This window comes from Hesperophylax consimilis, chromosome 30 (assembly GCF_061612785.1).
Source record: "Hesperophylax consimilis isolate HC1 chromosome 30, BYU_Hcon_1.0, whole genome shotgun sequence".
Classification (NCBI taxonomy): domain Eukaryota; kingdom Metazoa; phylum Arthropoda; class Insecta; order Trichoptera; family Limnephilidae; genus Hesperophylax; species Hesperophylax consimilis.
Window position 1 is genome coordinate 12,003,398 of NC_142865.1, and position 17,910 is coordinate 12,021,307.

The window sequence follows — 17,910 nt, forward strand, 5'->3', positions numbered from 1 at the left end:
TTAAGTGAGATCCTTTGATCTCTTCAGCTGGACTTTCTTGTCCTGTCGCCTTGCACCGCAGTGGGAGGAATGGATTCATATGTCCGTCACTCCTGGTCACACAGATCACCAGATTCCTAACCACCCCTCATACTTTTATCCTTCCCGGAACTTCCTCTTCTTAAAAAGACATTCTGTGTAGTATTAATGTAAAAAAGAAGTAAACCTATCTTCTATATAAATAAAAATGTGAATATTCATTTGTTCAAAATCTTAAATCTCCAAAAGTTCTTCACCAATTACTTTGAAATTTTTACACAACGTTGTATATTGTATAGAGGTCGTCTTTGACAGGTAAAAACATGTTTTTTTAAAACAGCGCCATCTGTTGGACGTAAAAGCAACAAGCGCTATTGTTTCTCCATCTGCACAGACGAATGACTAAATAAAATATCATAACACAAACAGACAGCGTGGCAGGGTACAAGCTAGTACATAATAAAAAAAAATGGTTTTACTAAATATTTATTATAAATTTTACAAAAAGTATTTAAGCCAGAAAAAAAGTAATAAAATTAGTCAACAATGATATATGTATAGTTAACAAAATATAGATATAGATTACATTATAATATAGATACAATGAGATATCTATTGATTGCTGAGAAACGTGTTTCAAATGTGATGTCCTTATAATTATGTACTACTAGCAAATTTCAAATTTTCCCTTGTGGGACCTTTAGGGAATCAAAGAGGAGTGGAGAGGAGAGAAGGAGAGTCGGAAACTTTGGTTTTATCATAGATGTGTACATTGTAATTCTTCTATGGTTAATTTATAGATTTGAATGTAAGGGATACGTAACGATTTGTATGAGACCAAATGAACTGATCCCAAAAGCAAACAAATTAGTCTGAGAGACAATGGAGGAAGACAGAAGATGGAAGAAGTAGCTCCGAGACCAGCTGATATCCAGTTATCCGATCATGCTTGCCACGGTGCCAGCGTTGAAGATCTCTATCCAGTAGCCGTCGGGATCCTTGACGAAGGCCAGGCCCTTCATCTTTCCATCCTGCGGCTTCTTCACAAACTCCACACCCAACTTTTCAAACCTAAAAAATAAAAACATTAAAACGAAACACTAAACATACAAATTAGTAAATTGGGTAACCTGACATAATATCTGTAAATCAGAAGTAAAAAATCAAAAACTGTCCAGTTTTTTGTGAAAATGAGTTCAAAGGAAAACTTTTACTATTTCCCCTCTCCTGAACAATTTCAAAAATGTACCCACCTTTGACTTCTGAGGTACAGATATAATTTTCAAACTTTGAACTGTCAATAAGTACATAATCATTTCAGAAAAGCGATAAAGTAGGTACTGAAATAATATTAATTCACTAGCTGTACCTTTTTTCAGAGATTTACCTACGGCAGGAGAAGGGGTCAGAACAATTCACGGAGTGCCGTAATATTGTGGCTGTCATCTGTCAAAGTGACAGATCCCATACAAAGAAATGATATTCCGCGGCAGTCCCCCAATTGATCAGACCCTCTCTCCTGAGTAAGATTATAGCGTAGTGTGTCAACCCAACATATAATACGTACATGCCACGGCCAATTTATGCGCGCATAATGTGTCTAAGGCCTAAATGTTTGTTTAACTTTAAAGATGCTTGAATTAATAGAGCGAAGATATGTTACTGAGAGAATGCTCGTGGTTTCACTGAACTAGGTCCAGTGGACACACTTTAGTTGCCCGTTCATATTATTTGAATAGCTATCCTTTTCATAAGTGGTACCACAGACATAGGAATTAATAGACGAGAAGATAATGGCGAGGGGTAAAATCAACTGTTGAAGAACGAAGGGAGTGAAGCTGACTGTGATTCGTCAATAAATCAATGACAGTAAATAGGCATCTCGCATTATAATATCACCATTTACTTCTTAAAAGTAAAATCTGCTTTTGAATGAATAGACATTTTTACATGGGAGCGCAAATTACTCGCCACGTTATGAACAAATTTGCGAAGTCCAAATTCGGCAAAAAAATTCGGTTCTATTTTCAGAGTCGAATATTTCGTTTAAGTATTTAGTTAAGACACTTTTATAAATGTTCATAATTTACTTCCCAGCAACCAACCAGCTTTGTGTTTCGCGTCCAGACGTTTCTCGATGTGATAGTAACAACTGATTCATATTATACGATGTGAATATGCTTAAAATAAAGTAAAATAATGCTTATATATGGAATGTAATACGACAATTGGGTTTATTCTCTTTTTCACATCTATTTTTACAAGTTTTCATAGTACAATTCAACATTTTGCTGTGTTATTTCGTAAAATGAACCGATGATGCCTCGACCATAGTTCGCACAAGAATGATGACGTCACGTTTTCAAATTTCACTTGAGGCCATACGCGAGCACAGCCGGCTCCAATGGAACCGGTATGGGGAGTGGGGATAATACGCTTTTAATCACTTAGGGCAGGTCTACTAATATTCATATGTCTATGGGTGCTACATTTTTTGTTCGATTAGTGTAAATATAATGTGTCTTGTCTTATGACAAATTTACTAACTTTCAAAAGGTTAAATTTTTATTTTGAAAGGCTGAGAATGAAAAAAAATGAGCTGTGAAAAATCACGGGATATTATAATTGTAGGATTAGTAAAGTTGAAAGTATCTATAAAAAATAGAAATTTACCTTTCAAAAATGGTAAATTTGAAAAATTACAAGATCTATCCAATGACGTAATATATATATATATAATAATATATATATATATATATACATGACACGCTACATTCGCACGGATCGAACAAAAAATATAGCACCATTTATGATAAGGATAGTCATTCAAAGAAAATGTATATGAACGGGTCGCTAAAGTATGTTCACTGGACCTACTTCAGTGAAACCATGCACATTGTCTCAGTAACCTATCTTCACTCTATTTTTTCATCTAAGCATCTGTAAAGCAATTTAACAAAAGAAATAAGCATTTCGAATAAAGAATTATTATTAATTCATAAAATTATTTTGGTACGTACTTTATCGCTTGTCTGATACGATAAGTAGTTTCAATTCTCTTGTTAAATTATTAGCTCATAAAAGTTTATATGAACAAAGGCATAATGTTCCATACCTTTATCAAAATCTGAAAATCCTCTCGGTAAGAGCAATTATGTGGTATAAAATAATTTTTCAGCACATAAATAGCCCTATGTACATAAATAGACTGGAACACACTTACAATACTCGTTTTACATTAAATGAAGGACTAATCGTACCAAAGCATGTAAACAAATATGGACAAAGAACGCTAGACTACATGATACCAAATTGTTTAAATATGTTACCTGCAGAAATCAAAAAATGTACAAATATAAAAAGAAATTTTTTGTTGAAAAATTGGCTAGCTGAAAGAAATAGTTTGTACTAGACTCTAATACAAACTATTTCTAACTGCATACGCTTTAATTGTTTTTTGTTTTTATTTTTATTGTATTACACCTCTCATGATATGAATGTATACATTTGATATAATCTGTTTAAGTTAAAAGCACCCAATGACAAACTACTTTAAAGTAGTTTATTGGGACTTTTTGATTTTTGTATATTATTTTGATATTTAATAAAAAAAATAAAAAAATTAAAAAAATTAAAAAAAATTTAAAATTAAAAAGTGTTCCTTGCAGGGGAATTGCTCTGACTACTAAGCTATATCAAATTACAGCTATATGAACCATATAGATTTTTTTTATGGAAAATTATCTTCATTTTCTTAATGCATATTTTTTTGGCTGCTATCTTTATGTATGATTGCAAGATTTTACCCGAACTAAATGTAATCTAGATAGTGTCTTAGATAAATATGTCCATTTTTATTTTAATGTGCGACATCTATTGACTTTTCTACAAGTCTAGGATTAAATTTTTTTTCTGTTTCACTTCTTTCGTTCGAGAGTCTTACAATTTAAGGTTTTACTCATTGAATTATTCCACTATTGAAAAAAAAAAATACCGCATTTTACCTGTCGCAAGCTGCCTGAACATCTGGTACCATTAGTCCAATGTGACCAAACCCTCGGGGTTCAGAGTTTCCATTGTGGTAGGTGCTATCATCTGCTTCCGTTCCCCAGTTGCTGGAAAAAAGGTATGTATTATAGAAACATAACAAGTATGGAGATTGAAGAATCAAAAACAATGAAATAAACTATTTAGAATTTGGAAGTGTTGTGAGGCACGCCTCAAACTAAAAACCATGTGACCATGTCAGCTGCCTTTCATTTCGATTGCATGGGACTTCTCCACCCCCCTCCGTCTACATGAAATCAGCAGCTCTCGGAGTCGGGCCCTACGTCTGCCTCACTTCGTACTGCGTACGTTGTACTGTATTGTGCATCTCGGCGAGCTGAAATCCACATGTGGCCGGCCGGTATGAGTTATATATATATATATTAAAGACGATTGGACGAGTGAAATAAATGGGTAATATTTAGGGTGGCGACACATTACGCTATAAGCATAAAAGCATTTTGTATAATACCGTATCGCTCGCTATACAGTCCCGTACAGACCAGTCACACCTGACAAATGATGTGTTATAAGTGTGGGCGTGGCGACGATAATACTCCATAATCTGCTAGCCAGGCAATATTTTAAAATGATGCGACCCCCTCTCCTGCCTTAGTCAGATCAATTTACGGAACGCTGAGATCCCGCGGCAGTCAGCTGTCAAGATGACAAATCCCGTACAAAGAGATGATATTCCGCGGCAATTCCCCAATTGATCTGACCTACTCTCCCGAGGAAGACTATTCTTCTTTCGTATGGTGGGGGGGTCAGAGGGGGACATCTAGGTCTGCGAGCCATTCTAGGGCCTCAGGCGTCGCCATGTGAACCTCATCAATCCCGCCGGGGAATGAATGGAGCGGGCAATCATTGACCACATGTTCGGTGGTCTACACCGCAACACATTCACACATCGCCGACTCTTTAAGGCCCCATCTGTGCATCATGTGGGCACAGCGGCTATGGGAGCATCTTAACCTATTGATGGAGGACCAGGTTTTGCGAGGCAATGAAAACCCAGGCTGTCTCTCGGTGGGGTCCTGTATAAGATGGGCATTTCCCACGTTGGCCGTTTGCCACTCAAGTTTCCACCTATCTTCTGGGGTGAGAGGTAATCGGAGGAGCCTCTCTCGAGGGAGACTATAGCGTAGTGTGATACCTCAACATATATTCTGCATATGCCACTCCCAAATAAGCGTTGATCCCTGTAGAGTAATATGTCTGAGGCTTATACTATGTTTTCAATATACCCTGCCTCATTGCGTAAACTGCCACCGCAACACTCTGTATATTTAACTTACTGCGTAAGTTCCAATGTGGCCTTCCTGCTCATCGCCCAGCACCTGCGGGCCTTCGGGTCCTGAGGCACGTCTGCCGGATCCTCGTACCCCATGAAATAGAGGGAAAACTTCATGTCGGGGAAGTCCAGCTTCTGCAGCAGGGTCATGCCCAGTACGCGCGAGTAGAACGGCAGGCTCCGCCGCGGGTCCTTGATGCGGTACATGGTCTGCTGGAAGAGGAAGTCCTGGAAGACAACAAAAACTAGTTATTATTATTATTTGATGAGCAGGCAGCATCAGCGTGCGCTCATATCTGATTTCACAATAAATTTAACAATAATTGAAATGTTTTAAATTTTAAAATAAGTTAATTCTTTCTTCTCTCCAAATGAGAATCCAATGGAGTTGCCCTGATGATGGACACTGCAATGCTGTCCGAAACGTTGGCTAAAGAAGGAGTTAGAGCAACACGGCATAACACCCCAAAAACAAATAACAAAAATCCAATGCAGCTGTATATATTAATAGCATCGATGACATGTTGTGGAAGTTTGTTCCGTGCTTCCACTACTATATTTGCTAGGAAGTGTTTGTTATAGGTGATGTTATTCAATTCAAACTCCTGAAAGCAAAAAAGGAAAAAAATTAACCCGTAAAAGTGTGTTTTTATTATAATACAGTGGTACCTCGACATACGAGTTTAATTTGTTCCGCAACCTTGCTCGTATCTTGAATTACTCGTATATCGATGCAGATGTCCCCATACAAAACAATTAGACTACCATTAATCCGTTCCAACCCCCAAAATGTCACCCCAGTTATTTTTGTTACGTGGTTTTGAATAATAAAAACGTATTTATAAATGACAAATATTTATTGTACAAAAACAGAAAATGTAAATAAATAAATTAGATATCCTTACTGGTCTTTGCCTTTTTCGCTACATTTTTCTCGCTTTCACCTGAAGGCCGTTTAGAAAAAAAACATGTCCAAGGAGGTTTGTTTCTTCCTCCCTCTCAGAATGTTCCGGAAATGAGTTAGGCAAGTGTCATTAAAAAGATCAGATGCACGACCTGTTGCAACTTTTTCTGGGTGTTTCTTTTCCACAAACTGTGAAACTCTCTCCCACATTTCTAAGATCTCCTTTATCTCACTTGTAGAAATAACCTCCTCCTCCTCTGACTCCTCGAAGCCAATTTCTTGCATAACATCCGTATGCTGCTGTGACTGTAACTCTTGTATCTCCTCAGTCGTCAGTTCCTGGGTGTGCTCTTCGACGAGTTCGTTCAAGTCTCTCTCTTCCACCTCTAGGCCCATGGATTTCCATGTCAGTACATATCATGGACGTACTACGCCCATACTGCCTCGACAAGTCATCAACTCGAACACCTTGCTCATGTTTTTCTATAATTTCACGTTTTAATTCAATACTCATCATCTTTTTCTTAGCACTTGACTTTTCACAAACTTTCTTCCGATCCATGGTTATAAAAATAAATGAACTACAACTATAAATGTAAATGTAAACACAACACAAAACGCGAACACAACTTAACCTGACCTGCTAAACCGAACTCGTATCTCGAATTTCGCTCGTAAGTCAAAGCAAAAAATCACTTGCTCGCCGGCTCGTATCTCGAAAAACTCGTATGTTGGGGCACTCGTATGTCGAGGTACCACTGTACATCTATTTTTAAGCTGATGTGTTTAAAAATACATTATTTTTATTTGACTGAGGATTGAACGTTCCTCCCCAGGGAGTGTAGTCAATCGCACTAACAACTGAGCCAAATGCTGATTATTAACTACTGTAATGTCATCCAATTTCAGAGCATATGTCCGCGTGTGTGCGTGACTGCCACCAAAAGTTGATAGAATGCATCGGTAACGAGTCTATCTCAAGAATTTCAGCTCAATTGGGTCAGGAAATGGGTTAATTTGGTGCTTTCAAGATAGGAATTCGTTCATTCACGTAAACTAAATCAAAATTTAAATAGATCTATCTTTGAAGAAGAAGATAATACTAATACATCTAAACCAGAGGTTCCCAAACTTTTTTGCCCCGTAGACCATTTGCCAAATATTTTTTTTTCCGTATACACCGTGCCTGCCGAATATTGAATTTTCCTGAAACTATTAACGTCACAAAATGAAGCAGGATAAGCAACGGGAATTTCTTTCTGTAGCTAGCCCTACAGAACTGCCCCTTAAGTTCTTTGTCAGTGTTTATTCCGGTCATTTCTTCTTGTCACATGTTTTCCGATTCTTAAACGTTCCATTTCGATAGTCAAAATGTCCTCAAACTTAGTTTTAAAGTCTATGTAAAGTACATTTAAATGTTGAACCTCATTGTTACCCTGGACGTTTTTCAAAAACAAATTGGGGAACTAGGAAAATTCGCGGCTTCCAATGTGCAATGTTTTGCTCTATTTATATACCTCAATTAACAACTTTACGAAATATAAAAATGCAAATATCAAATAAGTAATTTCTCAGTCTATTATAATTGTGTTTGTTATTGTGTCATCTACGGAACTCCTATATGTTGACTTGAGGTAAATGAGGGTCCGCTCGTATGTACCCCCATTTGAATATCGTGGACCCCCAAATTTTTTTCTCGCTGACATAGAGCCAATATCGACCCCTGGGGGTCCATATAAACCACTTTGGGAACCTCTGATCTAAACGAAACATGAAACGAAACATGAAACAAAACAAGACACATGTCTTCCAATAATCCTTTGTCTCTTTTGAAGAGTCTCTTTGGTGGTAGGTTTTCTTCATTTGTGGTTGTTATGTGTCCTGACCAAAGGAGGCTGTCCCAGTTTTATAAACCTTCCGTCTTACATAACAAATGCTTATATCGAAATAAAAAATGCAATACCTGGGTATCCGCATCTTTGACATTGCAAAGGTTATTCGCCTCTTCGTCTGTTAGACCTGCCATGTTTCTGAAACCAAATATTTCATAAATTATAACATTACATTGGCTGCCATTATGGAACTCAAATGAAAAATATTATGGCTTACATCTATTCATGTAGATCAACAAATGCTGATTCTAAATATGTAAGTTTTACTGTTTATTTATTTATATTATACACCCGTACAACATATGATATCTATATAAATAAAAATTTAAATGTTCGTTTGTTCGAAATCTTAAATCTCCGAAACTTCTTCACCGATTGCTTTGAAATTTTGACACAACGTTGCAGTCGAATACGCGTGTGTTTTTATGTACCTATATTATATGGTTGTCACCTCTGGCAGGTATAAACACGTTTTTTATTGAAAAGTAGCGCCATTTGTTTCTCTATCTGCAAAGACAGACTGAGCCACAACAAAGAGTGGCGGGGTACAACTAGTACATAATAGGTATGATTTGATATTTTCACAGCCAAAAGTATTACAGTGATTTGTTTTTAGGGTATTATGCCGTGTTGCACTACCTCCTTCTTTAGCCAACGTTTCGGACAGCATTGCAGTGTCCATCATCAGGGCAGATGTGCAATCTAAGCAGAGATGTGCTTTATTTCAAATAAATCCATTTCAAATGGAAATGCAAAATGCAAAATGGGTATTTTCCATTTTGCATTTTAAATGCTTTTATAAAAACCATTTTGCATTTTAAATGCTTTTCGCAATGCATTTTCCATTTTAAATGCTTTTTTGCAACATTCTTCCTACTATCTCCACCTCATCTTTTTTTTATAAGCCCCAAATATCAGTCGGTCCTCAACCTCGCTATGAGAGATAATTTACATTTGTCAAGTTGCTCCCTGGTAGGAGCCCTGGCAATTGAGTGATACCATTACAAAAAATACTGATTCAAATACTGAACATGGGGCCCCGGCCATGACGCTGTAATATAAAATGTTAGATAGCAGTTTCTATGTTTTTACGTTGGCAACATTAGTCCCGCGCAATTTTTTTGTGGTTTCATAATCTGTAGTCGTGGGGTTTTTGGATTTACTATCATGTAATATGTTTGTTCTACATTGATGTCCATTATTAAATGACAAAATTGTTTAAAAATTCTATAATTATTTTAATTGTTTGACCTTAGAAACCATTTTGCATTTTCAATGCATTTTGAAAATAGGTATTTTGCATTTTGCATTTGAAATGCTTTTCTAAAACCCATTTTGCATTTTCAAATGGAAAAGTTTTGACCCATTTCCATTTTGCATTTCAAATGGTTTTGGGTACCCATTTTGCACATCTCTGAATCTAAGGTTGTGGTGAAGTGGGTGCTTATGTATGAAGATGCGATACCGTGTTGCCAGCTCCGACCCTCTAAGCGCTGACATTAACATATAATTTTAAAATGGTGTTCTGCGTTTAGTTTTGGTGTAGCCGTCAATTACCGGATACCAAGAACAACTGAGCTCAGCTCCATCGTCTCTATTAATATTTACGGGATTTTTATGAATTTTAATTTCCTCCGTAATCAGTCCTGCTCTATATATTTTGGGTCTCCCCAGGATTTCAGGAACAAATCCAAAGTAATGTCCGGTTTCAATATTAAATGCTCGGCAGTTGCCGATTTGTCAAGGTGGCCGAGTTTACATGCTCTGAAGTGTTCAGATATCCTTTTGGAGTTTGTCCATTCTGTAGTGCATAATAATTTAGTGAAACAGTAAGCATGAAGCAAAATTTGGTATTTAAATTATTTAGAACCCACGCAGAAGATAGACCAATGATAACCTTTATTATTATTGAGGTATGTTATTATAGCCTTCTTGTTACTATATTCACATATACTATTTCCAACTGCATGCAATCTATCAACCTATAATAATTGTATATTATTGTACATACAATTGAAGCATTGGGCGGAAAGTAGATAGGGGGATAAGCGCATTCAAAGTTTTTAGCGTTTTAACTTTTCATTATATTTCGATGAATCTTTGTGTTTGGTGATTAAAAATGATTACAAAACACGGGCAAACTATCTGTTATGCGATATAAATAGTAAGAAAATTAAATAGCTGCCCTAAATATTCACAAATTGTGTTTTTTGTACATGGGTACTACACCCTTTTTCCAACCATCGAACAAATTTAATGATGTTGCAAGTAAAAACCCACCGAAAGATGTTTCACTGTGGACGGATAAACGGCGTGCTTCATTACTGTAGTTTTATACGCATAGAGACATTTATGTATGTCAGTTTGAAATGAGTTTTTGTCATGTGGTAAAACAGGAACTAGACTACTGTTTGGGATAATAATAGAAAAACGAGTGTTAGGTAGGTAACACCTCTTGTCCTTTCAATGCTTCAATTAATAAATCGTCGATTAAAACCGTAAGAGACTTAAACTCCCTGTGATTGGTTGGCTAGTTCTGACAGAACTTACACCGATGCCTCACAGATCCGTCAGTCGCGTGCCACAGAATGCAAACAATTTTGTGCAAAGTTGCACTGATTAGACTCACACATGGGTCACTACCGCAGTTTACAAATTTTTTCTTTTTAAATAATGTTTTTCGGAAATCTTGTAAAATATTTAAATCACGATTTGTTGATTTCATACCGACGAGAGTGGGATTGACCTTACTGTTAACTGACAAAACCGAGGTACATATGTTATTTATGATGTTTATTGACCAGATCTGAATAGCAAGACACTTCCCAACCATCCCCTTTCCAGTCTCCTTCCCTCCCCCCTAAACCCTTCAGCCTCACACATGCCACAGTCCCACTGGCTTCGGACGGTAGAATATGAAAAGTTTAATAATTTATTATAACTGATAAATTCATATCTTCTCTTGAAATGTGTCAAACCGTATCTCAAAAATTAACAATAATAATTTATTATACAATGCGATAACGAGCAAAAAAACAAACAGCAGGTTAAAGTAATTATTAATCAGAGATGGTTTCGATGCATGATAAAATCATTATTTTTAGTAACAACAGTGTTCAGTAGTACTGTAGTAGGTACCATAAATAAACCACTCACGTATGTACCTACTTTGTTAAGATAAGACTATAAATTGAAAAAATTATTATTATTGTAAGCGGCGATAATCCCAGTCAACCGGGTTAAAACAATAAATAAAGCCGAGCGGATATAAGTACGTACTTTGATGCAGTTGTAGATATTGCACAAATAATTGACCGGTCTTTCAGTTTGTAGTACAATAATGACTACAAGTAGTTGGTTGGTTGCAGTTTGTTGCACAAGTAGTGGAAGTAGAAAGTCAAAGTAGAAATAATATTATTATGGTAAAGTACTTTTGCAGGTAACAGGTGTTCATGAATTGCACGAAATATAGACGTCAGATTTTTATATGGAAGATATCGGGGTTCATTGTTATAATGCAACATTATTTTTTTTTTTTTTTTTATTTATTTATTTAACGCCCAGAGGGCTTTTACATGGTTGGTAGTATAATTTTAATTTGACAAATACTTTCAAACATAAAAAATAAGAATAAAATTACATTTGATAAAAGCTATGCAACAAGTCATACAAACACAAGAAACAAAAACAGAAAATTACAGCTATTTGTTGGTTTACATGATTTGTTTAGGAGTATTGTTGAAATAAATGTTTTAAATGATCCACAAAACTTGCCAAGTTGGTATTGAATATGTCAACATCACCCAAGTAATGATTTCCCATGGTGTGAAGTCGTTGTATCGGAGAGTGGGCAATGTAGTTACGCTTATGTGTGCTGCTGTAGAATATTGTATTTTGTCGTGTTGTTACTGTGGGTGTATGTATGTTTATAAGTTGCAGGAGTTCACAACAGTCGAATTTAGAGTTAAGTATTTTGAATAAGAACGTTTAATCGTTTATTTTACGTCTATCTTCTAATGTATGTATTTTTAGAGTATTTAGTAAGAAATTGTATTTTAAGTCTTCGACAGGGATATTTAATTTAAAATTTATAAAACGTAGAAATTTTTTTTGTATTCGCTCAATGTTGTTAATGTGAATTTTATAAGATGGAGACCAAACTACTGAGTTATATTCAATTAGACTTCTTACTAGAGATACGTATAATAGTTTAATGGCTTGCAAAGAATTAAAGTTTTTAGTTGTTCTTAATACAAAGCCTAGTGTTTTCATACCTTTGTTCACAATTTGATGGATATGATTGGTGAAACTTAGTTTTTCATCCAAAATAATTCCAAGATCTCTCATTTCCGTGACTCTTTCTAAAGCTATGTTATTGATGGAATATTCGAATAAAACAGGATTTTTGTTTCTGAAGAAAGTCAAGGTTTTGCACTTTACTACATTTAAAAATAAATTATTTTGAACGCACCAATCTCTAAAGTTACTAATATTTGACTGTAGTATATGGCAATGATTTATATCAGTTATTTTCTTGTATAGTTTGACGTCATCTGCAAAGAGCAATACCTCGACATCGTTGAAGCAATTGGTTATATCATTGATGAAAATGAGGAACAAAACCGGGCCAAGGTGACTACCTTGCGGTAGGCCACTGGTAGCCCGGAAAGCTTTCGACATCCAAGATTTTATTTTAACGAACAGTTTACGATTTGACAAATAGCTACTAAACCATTTTAGCATGTTATCCCTTATTCCTAGAGCAAATAGTTTTTGGATTAGTAGTTTATGGGATACTTTGTCGAATGCCTTCGAAAAGTCTGTATATATACAGTCGACTTGTTTATTTTCTGCAAATGATTGTATAATGAAGTTTTGAAATACCGTTAAGTTAGTTGCGGTGGATCTTCCTTTGATAAAACCGTGCTGTTTTTGATTAATTAATTTTATTAATTTGGGATAGATTTCATCAAGGACCAATGATTCAAAAAGCTTTGGCAGTACTGACTGTATACAAATGGGGCGATAATTAGCTATGTCAGTATCGTCTCCTTTTTTGTAGATCGGTGTAATGAAGCTAGATTTCCAGCGGTCTGGAAAATGTCCAAGGGACAAGAGACGGTTAAATAGTAATGTAAGTGGTTTAGATAATGTATTAGAGCATGTTTTGAGGAATATTGGTGGAATGTTGTCTGGGCCAGCGGATTTGTCAGTGTCTAAGGAAAGTAATTTTTGTTCGCAACACTTTTGTGTGATTTGGCAGTTTGTTAAGTTTGTGGTCATATTAAATTTGTATTCGGGTATTTTATCATCTGGAGTGTCTTCATCATATACATTTTTGAAGAAGTCCGAAAAAAGGTTTACAATATCCTGTGTATTGTTTGCACTGATTCCATTCATATGCATTATTGGCGGGTAGTCTGTGTTTTCATTGTTCATTTTTTTAAGAAATTTCCAAAGGTTTTTGGATTTAAAGACAGTGTCCTCGACAGAGGTTATGTACATTTTGTAACATTGTTTGGAAAGATCTTTACATTTTTTCCTAGTTTCGCTAAAGATTATATAATCATTTATGGATTTACTTTGTTTGAATTTTTTGTGTTGACTCTTTTTTTGCTGAAGAGAGGCTGTAAGCTCTGATGAAAACCAAACCGGGTAGGTATAGCTTCTCGGTGTGTAAAAAGGTACATAGGATTCAATAGTATTAGAAAAATATAAATAAAGTTTATCTAACGATTCATCAACGCTTTCATCGGATAAAAAAGACCAGTCTGTATTTGAGAAATAGGAGTTAATTGAGTCGAAGTCGGCTCGTTTAAAGTTTAGGACGCTTTGTGAAGGTTTCCTTTCATTATCACATATCATATTTAATTTAATGTATAGGGGAGGATGATGATTATCTATAGGTAGAAGTGGATCATTTGAGAGTTCAACAGACATTTTAGGATAGTTTGATAAAGCTAAGTCTAATAAGCGATTGTTACTGTTATATATAAAATTATGTTGATGAAAGTTTAGAAAGTTTACCATGTCCAAAATTTCACGTGCACGATCGTTTTCACTTTCGTTTATGATGAGACCACAGTTATTTGCTTTCCATATTAAGTTTGGTAAGTTATAATCCCCAAGAATAACAATTTTCGAGTCAGGATATTTTGATGAAATTGTTTCGATGTCTTGACAGTGGTTTCTATATGACTGAGGGTCAGAAAGTGGTGGTAGATAGGCCGTTCCAAATATAATTTTCTCGAGAGGAGTCGTTATTTGCACAAAAATATGTTCGATGTTATTGTGTTTCGTGGTTAATTTTCTTGCTGACAACTTCTGTTTTATTGCAATTAAAACTCCTCCACCTCTTGACTTGGAACTTGATCTGACGTTTCTGTCGCAACGAAATACTTTGTAGTTAGTAAGACCGAGTTCAGTCGATTTGATTTCCGAGTTTAGCCAGGTTTCCGTAAGTATAATGATGTCATGATGATGAGAAGGTAGAGCTGCTTGTAGGTCATCGAGTTTTGATCGCAGTCCGCGGATGGTTTGATAATAGATTTTTATGGTTCTGGTTCGGTTAGGTGGGATTTCTTGAATATTTTTGTAACTTCCTAGTTTTTTGGTCGATTCGGCACGATTCGGGGGGTGGAGTTAATGTATTTTATGGTGACATCTTCACCATTTTCTTTCCTTTTTTCCAGCTGAACCCTCAGATCGCTCAGAAATTTTTGTTGCGCCGGTGTTGAGTCGGGGTAAATTCTGACATTGTTCTTGAGAAGACTTCGTTTGCTTAGAATATTTCTGGATTGTGTTGAATTTTGTAGTTCTATTTTTATTGGTCTAGGCTTGTCATTTAATAATTTTCCAACTCTATAAAATTTAGAAATATTTTCATTTGCTGAATTGTCGATTACACCGATTATACTGGTGACAGCTGCCTGGTCATCCAAGATCCTGCCAGCTTCTGTCGCTTTAATGCTTTCGGGCACATTGCAAATAATAATATTTTTAGATCGCACTTGTTGTTCATTCATTTCCGAAATTGCCTCGCAAATATTAAAGTTGTTTTGCGAAGGATTTGCTCTAATATCCTTGTATGCACGCAGTTCTCCTTCTAAATTAGCAGTTTTGGATGCTACAGCTGAAGACATGGTACTTATGGCACTTAAAATTTCACATGCAATTGGGGAAATCTTAGAGATTTGATCCTTGTTAAATTTGTTGGCTTTTGATTATGCTTTGACTTTGAAAAATTGGATATTTTTTCGATGAGGAATTACATAAGAGTGTAAAAATGACTGCTTTCAAATCAACGAAATGTTTTTATTTATGTTTTGGGAATATTTTATGAAGGCAAGAGTTATTAACACTAAGAGAAACTTTTTTTCACGTTAAAAAATCAAAATAATCGACCTGTCGGTGGCCGAGTTGACATCGCGTTTGGGTCCCATCCAGGCGTAGTGTGTTCAATTCCTCCATCACAACACGAGCAACACTTTTCTCTACTGTGGTGGTAGTAGGAGATTTTCAAATATTGTCAGGTTATTTGTAACCCGGAAATGTTTGTCTTTATTTAAAACAAATCTATTTAGCAAGCTATCGTTGTCAAAACAGGTTAAGAAATTGGTTCTGATTATAAAAAAAAATCTTTTCAAAAGAACTTACGCTTGACACGGTTAAATTTAAACAAGATGGTGACCATAAATGAACCACTCACTGACGACGATGGCGACTTGCCTCACCAATCGCTTTTAAATTGTGTGGATACAAAAGAAATCTGTGGATTTAAAATAAAGTTGATAAGTCGCACGGCTGTAGGTTCCTACTTTGATCGACCACAAAGCTAACAGTTTCAAGTTGTACATAGCGTTTGCTTACTATTTAATAAATAAATAATATAATAAAGATCATAAATCATTTATGTACCAGCATAATTTTCATCGATTATTGTTTTACATGGTCACTACCTACCGCACGAGCAAGAAAAATCACCTCTACACAGTTTCTGCACTATAAAAAATTAGTATTTTATTTTAAATGGTATTGTTAATATTTAAATAAAATAATTAATACTGTTAGCCAACCATAGCAATATTTAATTCCCTTCTTTGATTATTTAGGGATATCTTCATCCTAAAAGCTGCAGTCCGGAATAACACAGGAGAAGTAAAATTTTAGTGACAGTTTAATATTATACAGTATAGTAATCGTTTTTTATTTATAATATTTTTTGTTAATTTAAACAAAGCATTCATTATTACGTCATATTTAAAAATTATCTCAAGATTATAAAAATTATAATAATAGTGTTCAAATCTGCCCTCCCTCAAATCTGATCTATTATCATTGCAGCCTGTCCGCAAAAGCAAATTGAAATTGGAACGGAACATAAAGGAGCAGAACAAACATTGCCGCTCGTACGTTGGCTCCTAGTTCGCCGTCAATCTTGGCGCGAGGGAATATTTTGCTATAAAGATCTCTACAATACTTCAAAAATAACTTGATACATATTCCAATAAATAGCCCAAACAACAGGTAACAACCTTCCTCAATCAATTAATCTTATTATCTCGCCATTGCGGGTTTTTAGTGGCCGTGAAATCTGCCGCCGAGGAGGCCATCACAGCCAATAGCATTTTGTCATTTTTTAACAACATAACCTCACACGAAATGTTTGTCATTGAAAACGAAAAGATGCACATCGCGCCGTTGCAAAACCATACAAGTAATGCAACATGGAATGTTTCTAATCCTTCAATAGCGATAATAATTAGATTAGCCGTTCGCGGCGCGACATTATACTTTCCCGCCTAGTCTACATTGACGATTTGCGAATAGGCGGGATTCTAAGTAGCATATTTTTACCGCTATTAATTGCTCTTTTTAACATCCCATCATGTCGGTTCTCCGCAGTTATGAATAGAGGCGTTCGAGCGCCACAATTCTCTCTGAATTTACCCGTATGTCTCGATTTAAACGCATACCTTTTGCACGTACGCCGATTGTCACGGGTTAATGACAAGGCCGACATTATTAAGTTAGCTTGGTCATGGCAGGAAATCTTACGCCGGTGTAATCGTGTACATTTGTGTATTTTTTTTACAATTTTATAACTGTATTTATGACTTAAAAACCAAAACAAATACATTTACAGTGAAACTTGTTGCTTGAAAACACTAATGTGAGTAAACATTATGTTTGAAAGTGTTAAAATTTAATATAATTTACCAATGTTTCGTGAATTATACTATTAAGTTTTATTTTTACTACTTCGATTCCTTAACTTCTCAACTGCTCAGAGCCTGAGGGACTTTGACATCCCTAATAGGGGAAGGTATTAGGAGAGGAAGGTTGAAAATTACCCGCCAAGAGTCCCAATTGCAGCCAGTGAGACAAACATGACAATAACTATCCTGAATTGTGGTATGTTGGAGAGGAAAGTAAGCAAGGAGAAGTGGAAGCTTGGGAAGTACCTGGCTATTTAGATCTGGTCACAATACATAAATATTAATTAGACCTTAAACCTGCGACCTTTTAATTCGTAGATGAGGTTCATAGCCACGGATGACATTGTGTGCGATGCTTACATGAAAAATAAAATTGTTAAGTGACTAAGCGGCGTTGCGGATTCATTCTCCTGCTAGCCAAGTCCTCCATCACTGCACAATCTGCATTTTCCCACTATAATTATGGTAGTAGGAAGAATCCAAATGTTAGGTTATTCGTTTTCCTTTTAAATAATTTTTTTTTTTACTTATGAACTT

General features: G+C 35.6%; 2 protein-coding genes across 2 annotated transcripts in view; one reads left to right on the forward strand and one right to left on the reverse strand.

Annotated features, from left to right (window-relative positions):
- Positions 1 to 491: 491 nt before the first annotated feature.
- On the reverse strand, positions 492 to 11,596 carry Glo1 (Glyoxalase 1). Its single transcript, XM_089649418.1, has 5 exons — positions 11,435 to 11,596; positions 8,227 to 8,293; positions 5,364 to 5,587; positions 4,023 to 4,133; positions 492 to 1,089 (listed from the first exon to the last, which is right to left on the reverse strand). Exons 2-5 carry the CDS (start codon positions 8,287 to 8,289, stop codon positions 954 to 956), a joined length of 534 nt encoding a protein of 177 aa, XP_089505544.1. The 5' UTR covers positions 8,290 to 8,293; positions 11,435 to 11,596; the 3' UTR covers positions 492 to 953.
- Positions 11,597 to 16,545: 4,949 nt separating this feature from the next.
- The window catches only part of Rcc1 (Regulator of chromosome condensation 1), a 39,141-nt gene continuing 37,776 nt past the window's right edge, over positions 16,546 to 17,910 (forward strand). Inside the window, exon 1 of the mRNA XM_089649686.1 lies at positions 16,546 to 16,681. The gene's annotated coding sequence lies outside the window, so the exon portion shown is untranslated. The remainder of the gene's footprint in view (positions 16,682 to 17,910) is intronic.

What these genes read in the sequence shown, in the direction of transcription:
- Glo1 (XM_089649418.1), bottom strand. Translation starts at nt 8,289, where the DNA reads ATGGCAGGTCTAACAGACGAAGAGGCGAATAACCTTTGCAATGTCAAA. An exon ending in TCAAAGATGCGGATACCCAG is followed by an intron (nt 5,588 to 8,226) that starts GTATTGCATTTT and finishes GTTGTCTTCCAG; the next exon opens with GACTTCCTCTTCCAGCAGAC. An exon ending in GTTCAGGCAGCTTGCGACAG is followed by an intron (nt 1,090 to 4,022) that starts GTAAAATGCGGT and finishes TTTATTTTTTAG; the next exon opens with GTTTGAAAAGTTGGGTGTGG.